The 19,140-nt window shown below is 39.8% G+C and overlaps 1 protein-coding gene and 2 long non-coding RNA genes across 6 annotated transcripts in view; 1 reads left to right on the forward strand and 2 right to left on the reverse strand.

Annotated features, from left to right (window-relative positions):
• The first annotated feature begins 1,255 nt into the window (after positions 1–1,255).
• LOC116670710 (uncharacterized) lies at positions 1,256–18,034 on the forward strand. The gene is made up of 3 exons (XR_004327101.1): positions 1,256–1,310; positions 3,707–3,716; positions 18,024–18,034. It is a non-coding gene; the product is annotated as an uncharacterized LOC116670710 (long non-coding RNA).
• LOC116670707 (uncharacterized) lies at positions 2,421–4,660 on the reverse strand. The gene is made up of 2 exons (XR_004327099.1): positions 4,442–4,660; positions 2,421–3,055 (listed from the first exon to the last, which is right to left on the reverse strand). It is a non-coding gene; the product is annotated as an uncharacterized LOC116670707 (long non-coding RNA).
• aqr (aquarius intron-binding spliceosomal factor) overlaps positions 5,827–19,140 on the reverse strand; it is a 57,061-nt gene continuing 43,747 nt past the window's right edge. For 3 of the 4 annotated variants that reach the window (XM_032501337.1, XM_032501336.1, XM_032501335.1), the window contains exons 33-36: positions 13,333–13,418; positions 8,214–8,388; positions 6,826–6,936; positions 5,827–6,309 (exon numbers count right to left, since the gene is read on the reverse strand). In XM_032501337.1, coding sequence (XP_032357228.1) covers positions 6,040–6,309; positions 6,826–6,936; positions 8,214–8,388; positions 13,333–13,418 — 642 coding nt within the window. In that variant the 3' untranslated portion in view covers positions 5,827–6,039. The remainder of the gene's footprint in view (positions 6,310–6,825; positions 6,937–8,213; positions 8,389–13,332; positions 13,419–19,140) is intronic. The other variant, XM_032501338.1, reaches the window with a different exon arrangement.

Genomic DNA, 19,140 nt, shown 5'->3' on the forward strand with positions numbered 1-19,140 from the left:
GTCATAGTATACTAAGTCGAAAAGTGCATTTGTCCCTTCAACACAAGTGACTGAGAGGAACACAACCTTTAAACTAAGTCTTTTCAAACTTTTCATTTCATCTTTTTGAATTCTTCATTTGTGTGAAGTAGGTTTTGAAACTAATTGCACCTTGTAAGAAATGATATATAAGATATGTCTTCCAATAATTCTCTTTAAACCTTAAGCTGCTTGACCTGATGTACAAGTTTATGTTTTGGTCATATTTGTCTCTTTCACAAACTATAATGGACCTCAAAAACGAAACATATAGGATTTGAAGACTCAACCAACTGTCTTCCAATCATTTTCTTATCACCCCCAGCCTTCTGACTTGACAGACAAGGTTATCTCATTGGTATATTTGTTTCTTTCACGTAGTATATTGGCCCTCAAAATTTACTAAAACATATAAGACTTGAACAGTCAACCTTGTGTCCTCCAATCATGCTCTCATCACCCTACGCCATCTGCTATCTGCTGACATATTTATGTTTTCGTCATATTTTTCTCTTTCACTTACTGTATTGGAAGATTTTAACACTCAACCTTGTGTCTTCCAATCAAAACCTTACAACCCAATATTGTAATCATACTCCTATCAATCTAAGCTCTCTGACCTCACACAAAAGTAATGTTTTTGGCATAATTGTCTCTTCCGCATACTCTGTTGTCAAAACTTACTGAAATATTTAAACACTTAGCTTTTGTTTTCTAAGCATACTCTTATCACCCTAAGCTATCTGACCTAACACAAACGTTATGTTTATAGGAAATTTGTCTCTTTCACATTGTATCTTGGACCTTAAAACTTACAGAAACACATAGGATTTGAATTCTCAACATTCTGTTGTCCAGTCATAATCTTATCCCCCCAACTATCTGCCTTAACAGATATTTTCCTGTTTAAGACATTTTTGTCTCTATTACTTAGTATATTGGACCTCAAAACTTCATGAAACATGTAAGATTTGGACATGCAATTTTCTAGTTAACAAATCACAGTCTTATCACCCTAACCTCTCCGTCCAGAGGAAACTATTATGTTTTCAGGATATTTGTCTGTTAGAATATTAGACTTCAAAACTTACCAAAATATGTTAGATCTGAACACTCAATCTACTGTCTTCCAATCCTTCTTTTGTCACCCTAAACTAACTGACCTGTCACAATAACAATGTTATTGGCATATTTGACTCTTGTATTTTGGACCTTTAAACTTCATAGATTAAAACTTCTGTCTTCCAATCATTCTCTTATCACCTAAGCTATCTGACCTGAGACAAATGTTTGTTTTTGACTGCAAAGTCATAGTATAGTATGTCAAAAAATATCATCTAATAGCAAGTCAAAAAAAGAGCAAAACCTCATAGTATAGTATGTTGAAAAAGTCTTAAAAAGCCATAGTATAGTTTGTAAAAAGAATCACAGTATACTATGTCGACAAAACTGATAAGAAAGTCATATTATGGTTTGTCGAAAAAAGTGACAAAAAGTCATAGTATGGTACGTCAAAAAATTCCTAGTATAGGATGTCAAAAAAAGTGATAAAAAAGTAATTGTAAAGTAAGTCAATAAAAGTGGTAAAAAAGGCATAGTATAGCATGTCATATAACATATGACAACAATGTCATAAAAAGTTGTAGTATACCATGAAAATGTCATAAAATCTATAGTATACCATACAAATATCATACAATGTCATAGTATAGTATGTCATAAAATCGTCACATAACATCATAGTTTACTATGTCATAACAAAATGATGGGTGTCATAAAAAGTATGTTAGAAAAAGTTAGAAAAATAGTGTGGTTTACCATAAAAATATCATAATCCATAGTATGTCATAAAAGGTCACAGTATAGTATGCAGACTGTGAAACTGCACTATTTAAACAGTTGGTGGAGACTAAAGCTACATGCATATACTATTTTTTAAGTGGTCAAAAATAAGTGAATGATAATGTTGCCCATTGTCTGTTTGATATATAATCAGGCAAGTGTTTGATAACGTGTTTGCCATTTTGACAACTTCATATGTTCATAATATTGTTTTGTTTACCTCAAAAATCAATACTGCCTTAAGTTGTTGATGTATTCATGTGAGTGATTGTGTACCTGTCTGTGTTGGGCTTGACCTAGCAAACTGTCTCAAAGTAATCTCCCTGACACTTCCATCCATTAAGTGTTTGGATAAGCTCCAACCTCCAATGACCCTAAATAGGAAAAAAGCAGGTAAACCAAGTGATTGAAGAAAACTGTAAATCCATATGTGATCGCCAGCTTTCACTGTCTCCTAATTTACCTCCGCTTTCTCTCTTTTTACCTTCACCTTAATATTTCACAGCATGGATTCTTCACCAAATATTGTATACAATGAGTCAGTCAACAAACGCAGAGGACAAGTTCAAAGCAGTTTTAATCGCATTTAAAATTTCCATACAGTCATTTACAAGTCTAAGTATTTTCATTGTTAAATTGCCATTTTCATTCTTATTTTCTCCATGCAGTGTCATCATGAATTAAACAGCAAACACAGACCATGGATACAAAGCCTCTTTTCATCCTGACAAACCCATACAAATTGGAAACCCGTGGTTAATTACATGTTAACAGAACAAGTGGAATCCATTTTCCAAACCTTCTGGACCCTGGGTTACATAACTTGTTAAAAGGTTTCTCACTGTATGGATTGCCAATCATCCCAAACATTACCAGCTCCTCAAAGCAAAGACTTTTCTTTGTAAAAAAGCAACAATCTTGCCTCCGATCGCTGTTCCTGCTGTCTGGTCCTGACCACTTAGGGTGAATCTCAACATAATGGCTTGCCGTGCCTCATGTTATTGGCACAGGTTCGGCCCAGGTTGGCCCCCTCCAGGAGTAGATCGGAGAGTCGGTCCAGGCCAAGGCAGGTTGTAAGGGGGGTGACAAGGCCGTAGAGACCCCCTAATGTGATGCTGAGGGGCCAGCCAATGAAGAGCAGAACCACCAGCCAGATGATGCCCCAGAAACATGACCCGCAACCGGCCATCCTGGTCTGGTTGAAAGGGAGGAAGATGAGAGTGGCTAATAAAAGTGGAAATCTGCATGCTTTGTAAAGCCAAAGACGTACAACTATAACTGAACATTGGAATTTGGGAAGAAAGCTGACAGAAGTGCACTTCAGGATCACTACAATAGCATCAAAGTCTGTTCCTGTGAGAGGCCATGCCTCTTCAGCAGTGATAGGAGATTATCAGATTGAAACATGCCTTGTTGATGATATGGATGTACTTGTCTGGATTAGGCAGTGGCCTTGACAAAGCATGATAAGCTGGCAACCTCAAGCAATAACCACCAGGCCTGTTTGCCTGATGAGGTCAACAGGCCGCCCTCTTACAGGGTGCTGAAGACCGACGCTGGCACATTAGTCAACCACTAATAGCAGATCAGCAGAGATCATGCATAACTTTGGTTATGAGCATTACTTTATCTGATAAGAAATGGTGGCCAATAGTATGATTTGCGGCTTTTTTGAGCTATAAAAAAGCCTGTTGTCTTGTCTGTGATGTAAAATTGGAATGCTGTGCAATGTTTGAACGCTACCTACCAGATGATTTATGCATATACATATAGTGGCAAACATACAACAAGACTTTTGCAACAGTGGAATTTGTTTTTTCCCCAACACTACAATATTAAATGAGAGAATTTTTTGGGTTTCAAAATCCACCAGAACAATCTGCCCTGAGGACCAGCCTTGAAGTTGAGATTGTAGAACTGGTGGTTTTAGAAGTGTGAAAGTGCTGTGCACTGTCATGCTGAATCCCTAATCCTGTTTTAGCTTTAAGACACAATGGTCAGATGCTTCCCCCCTCCGGGCACTACTGTCTTGACAATGTATTGTGTAATTTCCTGTTGTGACACTAGTGTCACGTAGGGTTGGGCAATAAACGACTCATTCAACACGAGTGTGTCCTACGGTGAATCCTGTGCTTTTGGAAAACGCCTTCACAATAAAATAAAAAAAGGGCAGAATAGCATTGCACAAACTGTCATAGCCTTAAACCTCAAATAAAATCCTTCATCTTTCTCTGCTGTATTTCCCTTAAATTCTTCCTCTTGCCCTTGATATCTCTTGCTTGTTACATTTACTGCAAGCCCTTTAAAATGACTGAATAACTTATGTTTTATAAAAATGCCTCCTTCAATTCAAAACTGTTGTTTTTTTTTAAAGTGATGCAGCATAAAATACTTTGGTGGCAAATTTCAAGTCTGAATAAACAATAACAAACTGTCTGTGCTCAGGATCAAATGGACAGTTGTACTGCATGTTGTTAGTCTCTGTGACACATCAGCACAAAGCAAAGGTTAGAAGTGAGCTTTGCAAAGTAACTATTAACCTAAGGAATACCTGTCGCGTGAGTATAAAAGACATGTTCACCTTCAGCAGAGAAAGGTTATGGAGAAAGTGTGCTCCTGATCACCTTCTTGTTTGGAGCTATTCCTTCCCGTCTCCCAGAACTTCCTCGAGACTTGCAGAGACGTTATGTGAGAAAAGTAACCACTTCCCACCAGTTAGCTCCACTTTACTACAAGGCACAACAGGCAACTGAATTCTCAAGAGGCCAGCTGGGTGAAAACAGAAAGATACTAACTTAGCAGAGGGAGGATATTACACAATGCATGTGACTCAAGAAGAAGTATGCATGCTGTCATGGGTTTGTAGAGGTGTAATTAGTGATATATATGATGGAACACTATGCACATTTGTGTTATTGCTGCATACAAGTCTATTGTGACAATGTATATTCATTCGGTATAGATTATAAAATATGTCAGCATCATGTGATATATTGGTCTTGTCTTATGGGCTTTATGCCAAAACTGCAGCCTCAGCCGAGGGATTATCTTCCTTCTCTAACCTCTCATTTTAATCCGTTCCTCGGCCGACAGAGAGGCATATCCTACTACTCTAGAATACTGTACTCATGAGAACTTTGACCCAAAGTGCCCTGCTCTCAGAAGATAGAAAAATAGACGTTAGATGACTCCACACTTGACTAAATGCAGAAAATATGTCTCTCCACATCTATCAACACATGGTCTCCATCAGGTCTTTAGACTGGCCCAGGCTAGAGCAGCTGTGCAGCTGACCTGTTCTCTCAGCCTGCCTGAGGAATGAGGTAACAACCAACCTCTGGTGCATGATAATGAATGAATTTCCAGTCTGTTTTTGCCTGCAGGGCTGTGAACTGTGTTAACCTCTTCATTGTAAGTGAATTTATGTTTAAATTTCCAAGACTTGGAACTTTTTAATCTTTTTTTTATGTCAACACAAATATTAGGTTTGAAATCTTTTCTTAAATTTGCTAATCAAACCACATCCCTAAAAAAAAAAAAAATCACAGCTGATATATGCTATTCTGCAGAGCACTGTGATTTTAGTACTCTACACAAAGTTATGAATGGCAGAGGATTTAAGGCTTGCTGGTTAAGTGACTGTGTACATCCAGAGGGCGAAATCCCCCAGCATGCACACTGGCCCTTGGGTGAAGTGACCTACAAATGCAGCTTAGTCGCAGCTTGTGTAGCTGGCATAGGCTGAGCCAATCAGATTTGAGTTGTGCTTAAAGCAAAGGAGGAAAGCAGATGAATGGATGGAAGTATCATGACAGAGAGATTTTACCAAAGCTTAAACATGTTGATTATACACTGTATTTGTCTGTCAGTGTGCGTGTGAGAATGACATAGTTCAGAACCTCTTTTATAGTATTATAGGCTCTGGTGGTTGCACATATAATGAAACAGGTCAGAGACAATGAAGGATTTGCATTTTTATTTATGTTTTTATAAAAAAGTACTGATGGTTACAAAAATCTTCTAGAAAAATGAATTAAACATTATCACCAGGATCTCCTTTCAGTAGAAAACCAATTCAGAATCACTGATTCGCCTGAATCCTTTTTTAAGGGACACTCCACGTGGTCCCCTAAATAGCTAAGGGCCCTGAATTTAACAATAGTCCCGTATGTGGATGCTCTACTGCTTTTGCTCCTCTCCACTGTCCTCCCCGTCACTGTCGCTGTCTCTGCCTGGATGCTCTGGCATCTTAGCATGGCCCACTGTATCTTGTTTTTCTTTCTTCTCACTGGTGTCCTCTGAGTTTGGCTCTGAGGCTGCCTCTCCTTCTGGGGTTTCCTGCTCCATGGGGGTTTCTTCCTGCAGCTCCCCAGAGCTAACTGGCGCTTCCTGGACCACAGCATCTGTCTTGGTTTGTTGTGGAGGCATAGCCAGTTTCTGCTGTTGCTGCTAAAAAACCAAAGGAAAGGAGAATATTCCCATCTTTAGTTTTATAATATTACCTGTTAATGTTCAAGGCAATGTAGTATATATACACCATCTAAGCAAACATTCCCCCTCCGTCATGTCATATTCTTCTTTTTAAGTTAGCAAAAGACAATGTCAATGTGTAGTGAAAAAAGCACCGCTCTTAACATGTTTGGCCTGTTAATTCTCCACATGCACAACTACATCAACTCTTTTACTACTGACCTATTTACTCTTCTGCATTAAAGTTGAAAACACTAAAATAGTGACTAGGAAGAGACAGTGGCAGCTTTTAGCACTGCTTCAGTGATTAATGTCATAAGACTTAAAGAAAGTTAAATACAAATACTTATATAACGTGTGTACACTCAACATAGTAAGAGTACATATTTAACATAGTAAAATTAACAGTTTTAAATAGTCTTAGTAATATCAGCCTGTCTTCTATGATGCACCTAGTTTATCATTTGACACAGTGTATTCATCAAGGGTTTATACCTGTTTGTACTTCTGGGAGGTCTGGATCATGTGCATGTACATATTATACACCAGGTTGGTCATCTCCGGCATGTTCTTGATGATTTGGTCTGGCTGTCCAGAAGCATCTCTCTGAGGAAAAATATCAGTAAGAGAAAGATGGTTATGAATTCAGGATGTGATGTAAAGAATGGTAATGAAGAAGTATACCTGCCTTGTTAGCAGGAACCATGTAGTAAACTATGGATCTGATATAAATGTGCACGGAAATTACAATTGCCTGCCACCTGCTTGGTATTTGAAAGCAAATTTGTCCCTCACTGCTTCCAGCGATCACTGCTCACGTACTATCAAAAGGAGTCGAGAATGCAGAGTTCGTAATTTGACAATATTAGTATGCAGACCGAGTCTTACAGCCTAAACTGCGGAGTGAGGCGAGCAGAATATACAATCTGCTGGGCTGTTACCTCCTAACTATAGGGGTGATGGTCACAGAGGCCCTTAGGGCATCAAGTGAATGCACTGATGGCTTCAGCACTTTAAAAACGTAACTGTGTAGGGTTTTATTACTGTAAAACTAAGTAAAAACATCAAGGCATTTATGTGTTTCCCAGTGATTGAGTGTGATTAGACATTTAGCTTTACCATCTGTCAAATACTATCCAACAGGGCTGTCGATATGTACTGTATATATCCATATGGAGCATTACGCAGCAGTGTAATCGTTTATATTTTTTAACTGCTTCTGAAACAGCACTGTTGAGTAGCCTGTGAAAGTTCTGGTTAAGTACCAACAGACAAAAATCTAACTGGATCTGCGTGTAAGCAGCAGGGGTTACTGACTCCAGATAGATGGGCTAAGCAGGGGCCACATGTGTGTGTGCCCAAAAGAGCTGTCGCCCACAGGGATAAACACTCTAGAGTCAGAGAAAGTGTCAGAGGCTATAGGGTATTTTAGACACCCGGGTTGCCACACACGCCAGTCAGAGAGACACAGTCACCAGACAACAGTCGTCTCATGCTGGCCTGGCGGGATTTGGGGGGAGTGTTTTTGCCTTCTGACCTTCCAGGGTTAATTATAGCCAGGCCCGCATTTCCCATGCTTGCAGATGGCCCCGGCTGAATGCTGTACCCATTGGCCCAGGGCCAATGGGTAAAGCTGCAGGCTTGGGACCGTTAAGGACTAAAGGGAAGAGGATGCAAATCAGTATATAGAGGCAGGATTAGGCAGAGTCGGGGGGCTGTGCTAGGATGTTGGAGAGTTATAGGGAAATGGGAGCTAACGTGAAAAGTAAGCTTGGTTCTTATCGGCAAATATGGAGCTTAAGTGCTTTATTATCAGCCAAATTTAATTGAGTACAAGATTATGATGCTTTAAGAAAGTGGGGTGTGCTTGCATGCGTACATACCGGCTGTTCCTGGCTGTAGTATTCATGCGGCCTGATGTGTAGCTGCATGGGTCTGGCAGTGAGCTGGTTGAAGACAGGAGTCAGCTCAAAGCAGTTTTGAAACAACGCCACCCGGGCAAAGATGTACAAACCAAGTCTGGCTCTTGACATGGCCACCACCAGACGCCTTACATCCCTGTAGAGTTATAGGGAATTAAAAAGCGTTAATAAACGTTAATGGTTTGACACAGTGGAAGAAACAATCAGTGGGTTGAAAGTGTAAAAATGTTAGAGGGGAGGAAATCATCATCAATCTAAAACTGAAGGTATCAAAGTGGAAGGATAAAGTAAAGATTGTAAAGGAAGGGGGGGGGGGTGGATAGCTGTGCAAAGTAGGAGGATAGAGGTTTAGTGAAGGATAATCAGCAGTAGGTTATATAAATATAGAAGCTAAGAGAGAAATAAAAGAATGAAAGGCAAAGACCAGGGATAAACAAGACAGACAAGGAGAGGGACACGTGGGAGAGTACAAGATAGGTCAGATAGGTTACTTTTTCTTGCAATCCTGTAGAATTAAGAGATTAGAAAAGAGGAGTCATTTCCCAGAGAATGGAGCAATCATACTCAGATTGGTGTACAAAAATGTAGTCTTTCACAAAGTGAACGAATAAAAAAAGGGAGGCGGTAGTCTTCAAACTATGTATTAAACATTCCTTTGTAATTGTACTCTTCGTAATTTTTTTTATTGTTTCTAGCGGTTTGATGACACATCATGGAGCTGTGCAAGATATGACCAGCTGTCTTATATGTCTTAAGACAAAAACCATACTGGCCTATAAAAATCTACAGAGCACAAGAAAGCAAGACCATAACAGAGGGAAGAGTGGTTTGGCTCATTCAAGCAGTTGGTAATACTGAAAACATCTTTGGTTTGATACACAAGAATTTCTCACACACACACACACACACACACACACACACACACACACACCACACACACACACCACACACACCACACACACACACACCACACACAACACACACACACACACACACACACACACACACACACACACACACACACACACCACACACAACACACACACACACACACACCACCACACCACACACACACCACACACACAAGACCACACACACACACACTAAAATGCAGCCAAAAAATGTGGAATATGTCCACCTGGGCACTTCATGAGATTAAGAGGATTAATCCTTGCAATATGCATGATGAGTTCCATAAATATGTTAAAGAAAAAAAAAAGGCTTATGGAATGCGTGCGAGTGTGTGAGTAAGTTAACAAGTCCAGCTGGTAGGTTATGTAAAATTACTGCAAACTTCAAGCATGGTACAAAATGAAACTTGAAAGCACAACATTTCCATAGAGACAAATTACAACGGCCTACAACAAATGAGCACAGAGCTCTAGAAAGGCTGAACCAATCATGAAGCATGGCAGCCTGTGGACATGGCCCTACTGAGAGACGCCCACCTGCATTTGCTGTGACATGGCAGGGCAAAGTGGACGAATGCCGTTTGCATGTGTTCTCACGTGTGTGTGTGTGTGTGTGTGTGTGTGTGTGTGTGTCTACATGTCAGAGTGTGTCTGGATCTGGGCTTCCCTGTCAAAGAGTGTTCTCCAGCATGTGAGCGTGCCTTTGTGTATCAGCAGGAATGCTTCTCCTGTCAAAGCAAGGGTCATCTTATCATATAGTTGGGTCCCCTGTTGTTGTCATGGCAGCAGATTGCCATGAGGACAGATGCAAGAAGCGGGGAGAGTAAAGGAGATGGCACTCAGTGGTACACTACAGTGATCCCATTTGGGAAAAACAAAATGGACAACACAACAATTTACTGTGAACCAGTGCTCTTTCTAGTGATAACCGATTTATCGGTAAGCGGTATATTGAGCCGATATTCACGTTTTTACGTGTATCGGCATTGGCCGATGCGCAGCTGCTGCGTCCGCCAATTTTTCCGGCATTATTTTCAGACAGATGTCCACACAGGCAGCTCTGTGTTGCCAGAGACGCTGCATTTACGTGCAGTCCATGCACTGCCCCTCCCCCACTAGCAACTAGCAGAATGCTGGAGGCCTGCTCTTCGAGACAACTGTAAATTGTAAACTTTCAAAGCATCTTTTAACTGTTTGACATAGCTGAAATATTGCCATACACGTTGAAAGAGAAACACGTTGCTCTATATGTGCTTGCAACTAAAGCTAAGCAAGTTTATGTGTCCAAATGGAAAATATGAATGCCTCCTCTATAAAACTGCTTGCCATTGCATTTATGGCGAATGCATACAGTAGCTGTTACGAACGCTGGTCACGGGATTAAGTATTGCCGACCTTGTTCTGTGGGAGCTTTATTCAACGACCACCTGGTTTGGACGTGTGTGAAACAGACTCTCTCCCTGTCTCCGCACTTGAAGCTAGGCGGGGTTGCCATCGCTGTCAGAGCGCAGCCCCCCCGCTCCAGAAGAACTTTAATGAAGAGAGATATGTTTTATACGTAGTTGTAATATCATGTACCAGACATAAGTGCACTGTGTATGCCTTACTTGTGTTTAGAGCCGCTTGCTGATGTGTATCATTATCAATCCAGTGCAATGGTGGTTGAGTTTTTCAGTCAGCGTCAGCTACCAAACAAAACGTGGATGCGTCTGTCTCACTCACACATGCATCACAGCGATATATAAGTGCTGATATAAGAGTGCTGCGCCAACTGAAGGAGAGCTTTTAAAACTTTGAGAGATATTTTTTATACATGGTTTAATATTTATACCTTTTAACATTGATGCAGTTTAGAACAGAAACTTTTGTTGCTTATTGTGCGACTGACATCACGTTATTTTTCTCTGCTCATTTATGTTCAACAAATCTGCCAGCTTCTTTTACATTTTCGTTTAGACCTACTACTGTGTTGTCTTTGCATATTAGGCAACATATTAGCCTTAAACATGCTCAATTCATTTTATGTACAAAAATGAAACTGTGGCAGTCTTAAATTACAAATCAAGCACTTTATTTCAGTGGCTACTTTTAGGTTGTAAATAGTTGGTTCCTTTTAAAATTAAGTATACTACAGTGTGCACTTTATTATGCTGCTTGCTTGTTGCTACAATAGTGTTATTATTTTATTTATGTTTAAATAATTATTCTTAGAATTTATTTTCAGAATTTTAATTATGCTTAAGTGTTTATTTTCAGAACTTTTTTTCACTTGTTCTACCTCACCTGTTTTTACTATTTGTTAAATATTGTTTCTTTTAAGTTCAATAAATGTTTCCTTTTTTAAATTGAGACTTGTAACATTTGTTACCATTTTGTCATTTTGATGATGTAAATTGAAGAAGCAAATGCAGTATCAGCTCCAAATATCGGCTCAAGAAAATCAGCAACCCATATCGGCTGACGGGGGGAAAAGTATAATAAAAAAAATAAACTTTTGTTATCGGCACTAAAAAATCCATATTGGTCGATCCCTAGCTCTTTCAACCACTCAGCTGACCATTCAGAAGTGTAAGGGGGACCAATATATGAATGAATATTAAGTCAAAGCAAAGGATATGAAAAATGAAATTAACAAGAGATTTTCTATAATTATAATTGCTCTGTTATTAAAGGGAAGTGTGTAGATTTTACTCATCAAAGTTTATCTCTAGTACTATTGTACCACTTCACTGACAACTGATAACTAGAGTTTTAGCACATTGTTAAAGGGACAACCTTTGACAACCGCCCCCCTGATTGGGGACTGAGAATGTGTATAAGGCAGGTTGCAATATCCAGTGTAAGACTAGATTAAATGAAAGATACCAAGAGGGGAACAGGTGCTGCCAGCAAGATAAACTACCACTTTCTGTGGCCCACTGCACTTCTCTTTCCCATCTACATCAATTAATTAATTCATCTGTGAGATGAGTAAAGAACAAAATAGAGTTTATAAGTGTTTTCTCAGCCGGCTAAAAATGACCACGGGTTGGATGTAGGGGGCGAAGCATATATTTAGCTAAAAAAGGAATGGCTTATTTTTTGTACTGGGATTCCAATTTGCAGACTATCCAATGAGAGGGCGGGTGAATGCAGTACAGCTAAGTGGTGCAATTCCAACAGCAGCTACTGTACATTACCAGTATCGGTATCGCCTCCGATACTGCCTAAAATGTAGTATCGGTATTTGGAAGTTCTGGAGTTTATGAACCGATAAAACATAATAAAGCCCTGAAGAAATTCTACGTTAAAGTAGTTTATTTTATGTTATTTTATCTTTTTCTGTTTTATCTGTCTGTCAAACCAGATAATAAAAGAAAGTTCTGTGGCATTCATTGTCTGAGTTTAACCTGAGGCAGCCCGACAACAAAGACAGAAATCATATCACATACCTACAGGGATAGTAGAATACAACTGTTAAAGCATAATAAAATATATGAGACACTGGTATCGGATCAGTACTCGGTATCGGCCGATACGCAAGTTCAGGTATCTGAATCGATATCAGGAATTAAAAAAAAAAAAACGGAATTGGACCGTCTCTAGTGGTAATAAAGAGAAAAGGAGGCAGAGAGATAGAGCTAAAGACTAAGAAGAAAGGCCAGCAAGGGAGTGTAGTTGAGTGGATAGCAATGGGACTTTAAACAAAAAGACAAAAACCTACAACTGCAGTTTGGTTAACCATCATGTCTCTTAATGAATGTTATATGGTATGTCTTTGATCAGAGCGGAGCTATTTGTATGATAGTCTCACCCCCAATTATAAGAGCACAATAGCTTCTCTTAACCAGGACAAAAAGTACAGTCAGCTCCACAGACATGCTCTTGTCCTAAAGCACCCTTTGTCCTCACTGCTTCAAATAAAGCTCATGCATTCTTCAAGACAGCCAGTGCTATCCTTTTATTCCTTTAGCAAACTTGATTCAGTAGTTATACATGACAAAGGAGAGTCCTTAGAGTAGCTGTCCCAAGAGTGTTAAGTGCCAATATTTCTGCTGTGTTGTTTCCCTTGAGGATGTGTATCTAAAGTGTAGATCCTATTACACAAGTATTTTTCTAGCAGAATAGCTGCTGAAGGTGTATTTTGGGTAAGACATGTTTTTGTGCTTGGCATGCATTGAAGTAATTACCTCAGATGTCCCACGGCTTTGGTGCGGACCAATGAGAGGATGATGTAGTCATTCTGCTGACCCTGGAACCTGTCCACTGTTGTCACCTGCACAGAGACACAAACACATTCATTATTGAACAAAAAACCCCACAAATATACACATACATATGTTAACTACAAAGATACGATAACTGAGCCATGGCAGCTGATGTATTTAGCGAAGTAAAAAAGTGTATGCATTTTAGGTAGGTGGAGGGATTTAGCTAAAAATATTTAGGAAAAGACTACTTTCTGTCTTAAATTCATCTTTTTCTTTCTTTTATTTGGGGGGTGGGGGGGAGATAAATGATGGTGCCTGTGTTTTCTTGTTACTGCTGTTATCGCTGCGGACCACATGGGCAGCAAGCGGAGCTAATTCGGCTTAGAGGGCATTTGCCGCCACTAGCTTCTTACCTGGGCCCCTGAGACTTGGGGCCAAGGTACTGGGGGCCACGCTGGTTGACTGGATCAGAGATTATTTCAGGGAGACAGATAATGAAAGTTTTTTATTCCCAAGCAAAAGCAACCTCGTGTCAGCCAATTTGCTTTTATACCCTGGTAATCCTGTCTTGCTAAGAAGCGTATTTATTCCTGTACATTTCACAGAGCTGTGTTGTGCCTTAGCCAGAGCGTACTTACATAATAAAGAAAACATACTGCACTTGCAACTTGATACAAAGCAAAGAAATTGAGATGCAACTCTGTAAAACTGAACCCATTATAAATAAAGTTCTAGCTGTACTGTATGTATAACTGCTCCTACAGCCAACATTTCATGAACATCAATGCTCAACCCATGGCAGTTTTTTTTTTTAATTTAGTCTCAAGTGCATATAGCTTGGACTTCTTTCTTGTCAGTGTATATTTTTTATTTTTTCTTCTTTAAGGGATAAGCAGGTTAGTTTATTATGATGGGCCCATAAAACCTACAGTGGCATCCTGTTAATATACTGTATTGAAACTAAAATAACAGTATTTAAAACTTTGATGGAAGCAGGGTGAATCTGCCACGGCCATCACTTATGTCATGTATACACGATTATACCTGTCTTATTGTATTGTTTTATTTTTATAGATCCTGGAAGTCCCTTTGCTAAACCCATCCAAAACCTGGGCAACAGGAAAAAAGTGTGTGTGAACGTGTGAAAGAGGGAGAGATGAGGCTAATGATGTAGTAGACCAATATTTATTTACATATCCCTGTTGCTATGTAGAACAGGTGCAGCACCAGAGGCGACAATATGTTGGTTTTACAGTAGCATGAGGCGTCGTGGGCTGTATGTTCAAGTCAAATGCTTAATGTTCAACTCAAACAGCAGCTGTATGCATGCATGCATGCATGCATGCACATGTTCTCACAAATGTTGCACAGACAACACGCCAGTATACGCTTTGTTGAAATAGGCTATAACTTTGGATTTCAAGGAGACATAACGGCATGGTTTTAACCGTAACGGTCCAACTTGTTTAGCAGAGATGGGACAATTTCACTGCTGGTGTACTCCTTGGAGAGGATGTGTGCAATGACTCCAGCCAGTTCAAGGATGTATAACGTTATATGAGCACAGACAGCCATTGGCCATCTATGTTACCGCGCCTTTCACAGACCAAGCGCCCGGCGCTTGTTTTTTGATTCAGAACAGAGTCCCTTCACGCCGTATTTATTGTGGTAGCCCGCGTTATCGACTTTAGCTTTACCTTCGGCCCATCGGTGATGCCCACACTTGTTACCTAAGACCGTTTATGACGTTTCTCTGACAGAGACGCTGATAGTTAATAAGCAACCAATATGCATCATCAACCACGCAAAAGATTAAAAACAATACAGTGAAAATCCGAGGGTTCAATATGACTGTGTATGGCCGAAATAGGTAAAAGTGATTTGATTTTACTTTTGTGTAATGTAGGGCTGCACGATTATGGCCAAAATGATAATCACGATTATTTTGATCAAAATTTTGATCGCGATTATTTTCACGATTATTTGTTGATTTTAGCCAAAACAAATTTTATTGTCACATAGGCTACTTATAACTGCGACAGGGAGTGTGATGGACGCTACTCACAGAGAGACGGCTGACTCATCATGAACGGGTCCAGCACGGGTCGAATGGCGGATACACACGTTGTGTGTATGAAACGTCTGTATCGTCACTGCGCTGCATTTTTATGAACTAGGATATTCTTGCCATGGGTCACATCTCTGGCCCAGGTCCAGCAGCTCTGTCTCACACGCTATTACTCTACCAACTAAAGTTAGTTGCATTCAATAACTTCTTCTGTGTTCTTCGCCGTGGCGGCCGCGATAGCAGAGTTACCATGGAAACACTGGTACAAATACAGGTTTAACCCTCATATTTAACAATATACAGCTGTGTTAATAAAAAATTAAAACTGTAGACAAATGTCAGATGTGGACCGCGCTGTGTGGCCGGGCGCAGAGAAAGAGGAGAAAGAGGAGAGGAGAATCCCACACAGGCATGGCTTTACAAGATGAAGGGTCACGTAACGCAAAATTAAACCATATCCATATAAACGCATTGCAGCGGATGCGAGGACATTAGCGCCGGTGCGTCCTAGAGGAGCTAACAGCTAACAACGCTATAGCACCGACTAGCACTGTCACTGCTGTTTCTGAAACAACAGACGACAAATGTTGCGTTTACTGGTAAACTGGTAAACCTTGATGCCGACGTATAACCGACTGCTATCTGTTGAGTTTTCCTCCCGTTACTCTGTCCTCTGGGACTGTCTACATCTTGAAGCTAAGATGCACGGGTGCATGAACTACTCTGACTGGCTCATGAGCAGACGGTAGTACGTAGATGGCTTTGCAAAAAACCCGGAGCGGTCTATGAATTACGCTTTAAAAAAAATAATCGCTCGATCACGCAAATTTGATTGTGGGAAGTCAAAATTGTGATAGCGATTAAAATTTGATTAATTGTGCAGCCCTAGTGTAATGTATATAAAAACAATTTTAAACTAAAATATAGACTCTTTTGGGAAAAGTCAGGTAGCAGCAGGATTGTATTTTTTTTATCAAGCAAAGTTATTACATACATACATTTTTAAAACGGTCAAAATGACCGTCATGACTGTTCTAGTGTTGAGAGAGGGAGTTATTCTTAATCCCACAGACAGCAAAGCCCAGATATAGAACCTACCTAAGGCATAGCATTTTGCATGGTGTTTAGTTATTCATGAGAAATCTTCCAGGGAGTGAATTACAGAGGTCATGTCATTGTGGCACATGTATGTCTGTGGATACAAAGCGACTGGTCAAACATGGACCTCTCTTCTCGTTCTTACTCACTCTATCCATCCTGCTATGTCTGATTCACGGCAGTTATTCCCTAAAATGTGCAGAAGGCAGACAGACAGATTGTCATATCCACATGTCTCAGGATTTCATATCTGTCTAAACAAAAGACATGCTGAAACATGTTAGGAAGACATTTCCCTATCTATGGCAACATATCTAGTTATAAGATATCCTGGTTCTGGTCACACAGTAAGACTTGAAAGTGTGTGTGTGCGTGAGTGTGTGCGTGTGTTTGTTTGCAGCTATGTACTGTATATTAATGAACGGAGGGATTCAGAAGGTGAACTCAAAGATTCAATATGCATACTCTTCCCTTTAAATCATCTACGGTATCCTCGACTGTTGATGTGCTTTCTGACTAACTAAACACAGCCACAATTGCTTAAAATTCTTACATTGTTTTGTTTCATTGCTTGGCTGCTAGTAAGGGATGGACTGTGAATTGGGTGGGATGAACAGATGCTGAATTTTGAATCCAGTTTGCATTTATGTAAGAATGTTTTGATTAGTGACTTGAATGAATGAACACTATTCCAGTGTTTAAAATATACAACACCAAAAAGAAAGCAAATTGGCATTTTCTGTAAACATTAATAGAGTAAACTAAAAAAAACATCATTAAACATGCATGAATGCAAAACTGCATGCATATGGATGGCAACGGTTGTGTTTGAGATTCAGTAGACAGCTTAGGCTAGTGTGTTTATTTGATTTTGAGACTGTGACTGGTGCTAACTGCCCTGCCTGTTCTTTTCTTACTAATTAACGTTATAGCCGCAAAGTGGGATGGCTGTTGACATTTGCTTGGTTTTAGCTATTGTGACACATTCTCAGACACACTGTGGACCCAACGCTCTGCACCATGACCTTTCAGCTGCTCAGCATTTTCCCGCAAGAGCCTCTTTCTTTTTCATCTCCCGCCCTCTCTGGCTCTATTTCGTCTCAGCAGCCTGTCATCCCTGTCACTTTATCACTAGGCATGCATATTGACTAAGGCCATGAGGACAATGAATGACACTTTATGTCTTAACATTGCTGGACATTTAACATGACCAAGCACAATATCTGCCTAGCTGTCCGAACAGAGAAGGCAAAGCAACAAGGAAGGTATGGTTGCACAGCACAAAATAAAGACACACCAACAGCAGATTAAAGATTCCAGCCCTGCAGGTGGTAAAATGCACCATAAACACAAAGACATAAGAGGGATTCACGTCCTGCTTGCTTGTTAGACAATTAATAAACAGTAACATCAGCAGTTTGTGTTCACGCCTTCATGCTTTAAAGGATAAGGCTGATGATATTCTATATTTTTCATTTCCAACTTCTTCTATTAACAAATACAGCATATTCCTCTGTGCTGTAGACCTTCATTTTGTAAAAACAATTATGTATTTGTGACCCATTTTGTAAGATTTACATCTTACATCAGGTTAAGCAAATGGAATGTATAAAGAGACAGACAGGTTTTGGTCTTTTCATATTTGACAAATTGAAAACAGCATTATCTATTCCATAAAAACCCTACAATATGAAGAAACTTAATTGTATCTAATATACTGTAAGTCTGGGCTGAACACTGCTGTATTGACATATACAGCTGAAATTTCCTTGGCCAGTGGGGAAACCATCACGCTTACCAATTTGGTACAATGACACGCCAACTGACTGGTGATGTGCTATGTACACTTTGGTCTTAAAACTTTCTCTGGCATGCCTAAACAGTCTGTGACATTGTAAAGTGTGTGAAAGGCTTGAAGAACAGATACCAAAGAAAAGTGAGAGAATGTGAGTAGGGAAAAATAAACGAGTGAGAGGAAAGGATAACCTGAGGCTAAAAGCATTTAGCAGTACAAACAGAAAATGGATGGGAAACTGTGCCAACCGGCTGCTGACTTAACACTGTGTAAAGGAAGGAAAGAGAGAAGAAAGACCAGAGGAGTAGGGGGGAATAATGTGGGCTGAAGACAATCCAACAGTATTCTTCAGGGATGAACACATGGAGACTACACCCACTTTTAAAATATGCACATTTAAATCCTTTCCTCAAACACACACAAAGACACACTCAGTTAGTTTAATTTACAGGAATGTAGTCAGCTGGTATATAAACTGTTGAACAGAGGGCACAAAGTGTCCTGCTCTATTTGGGTCTTATGACCTGCATTGGTCATGATGGTCTTATGATTTGATGGAGTAGGACAATAAAGGCCAGGACAGGAAAAAAAGTGAATAAAGAAAATACATAATCAGCTCATTAATTTTCCCTGCAAAAATCACACAGATCCACTTATTTCAAGGGGATACCGTATGTCACGATGCAAGTATGAGGCCCAATGGGAAAACTTGTAGGTAAAATGTACAAACCCAATTAAAATGCAAAAGAAGAGGAGATTGTGTATGATTGTGGTGATGGGAGGCAGAAACAGCAAAAGCTACGTGAGAATTAAGAATTGAAACTGT

This window comes from Etheostoma spectabile, chromosome 20 (assembly GCF_008692095.1).
Source record: "Etheostoma spectabile isolate EspeVRDwgs_2016 chromosome 20, UIUC_Espe_1.0, whole genome shotgun sequence".
Classification (NCBI taxonomy): Eukaryota; Metazoa; Chordata; class Actinopteri; order Perciformes; family Percidae; genus Etheostoma; species Etheostoma spectabile.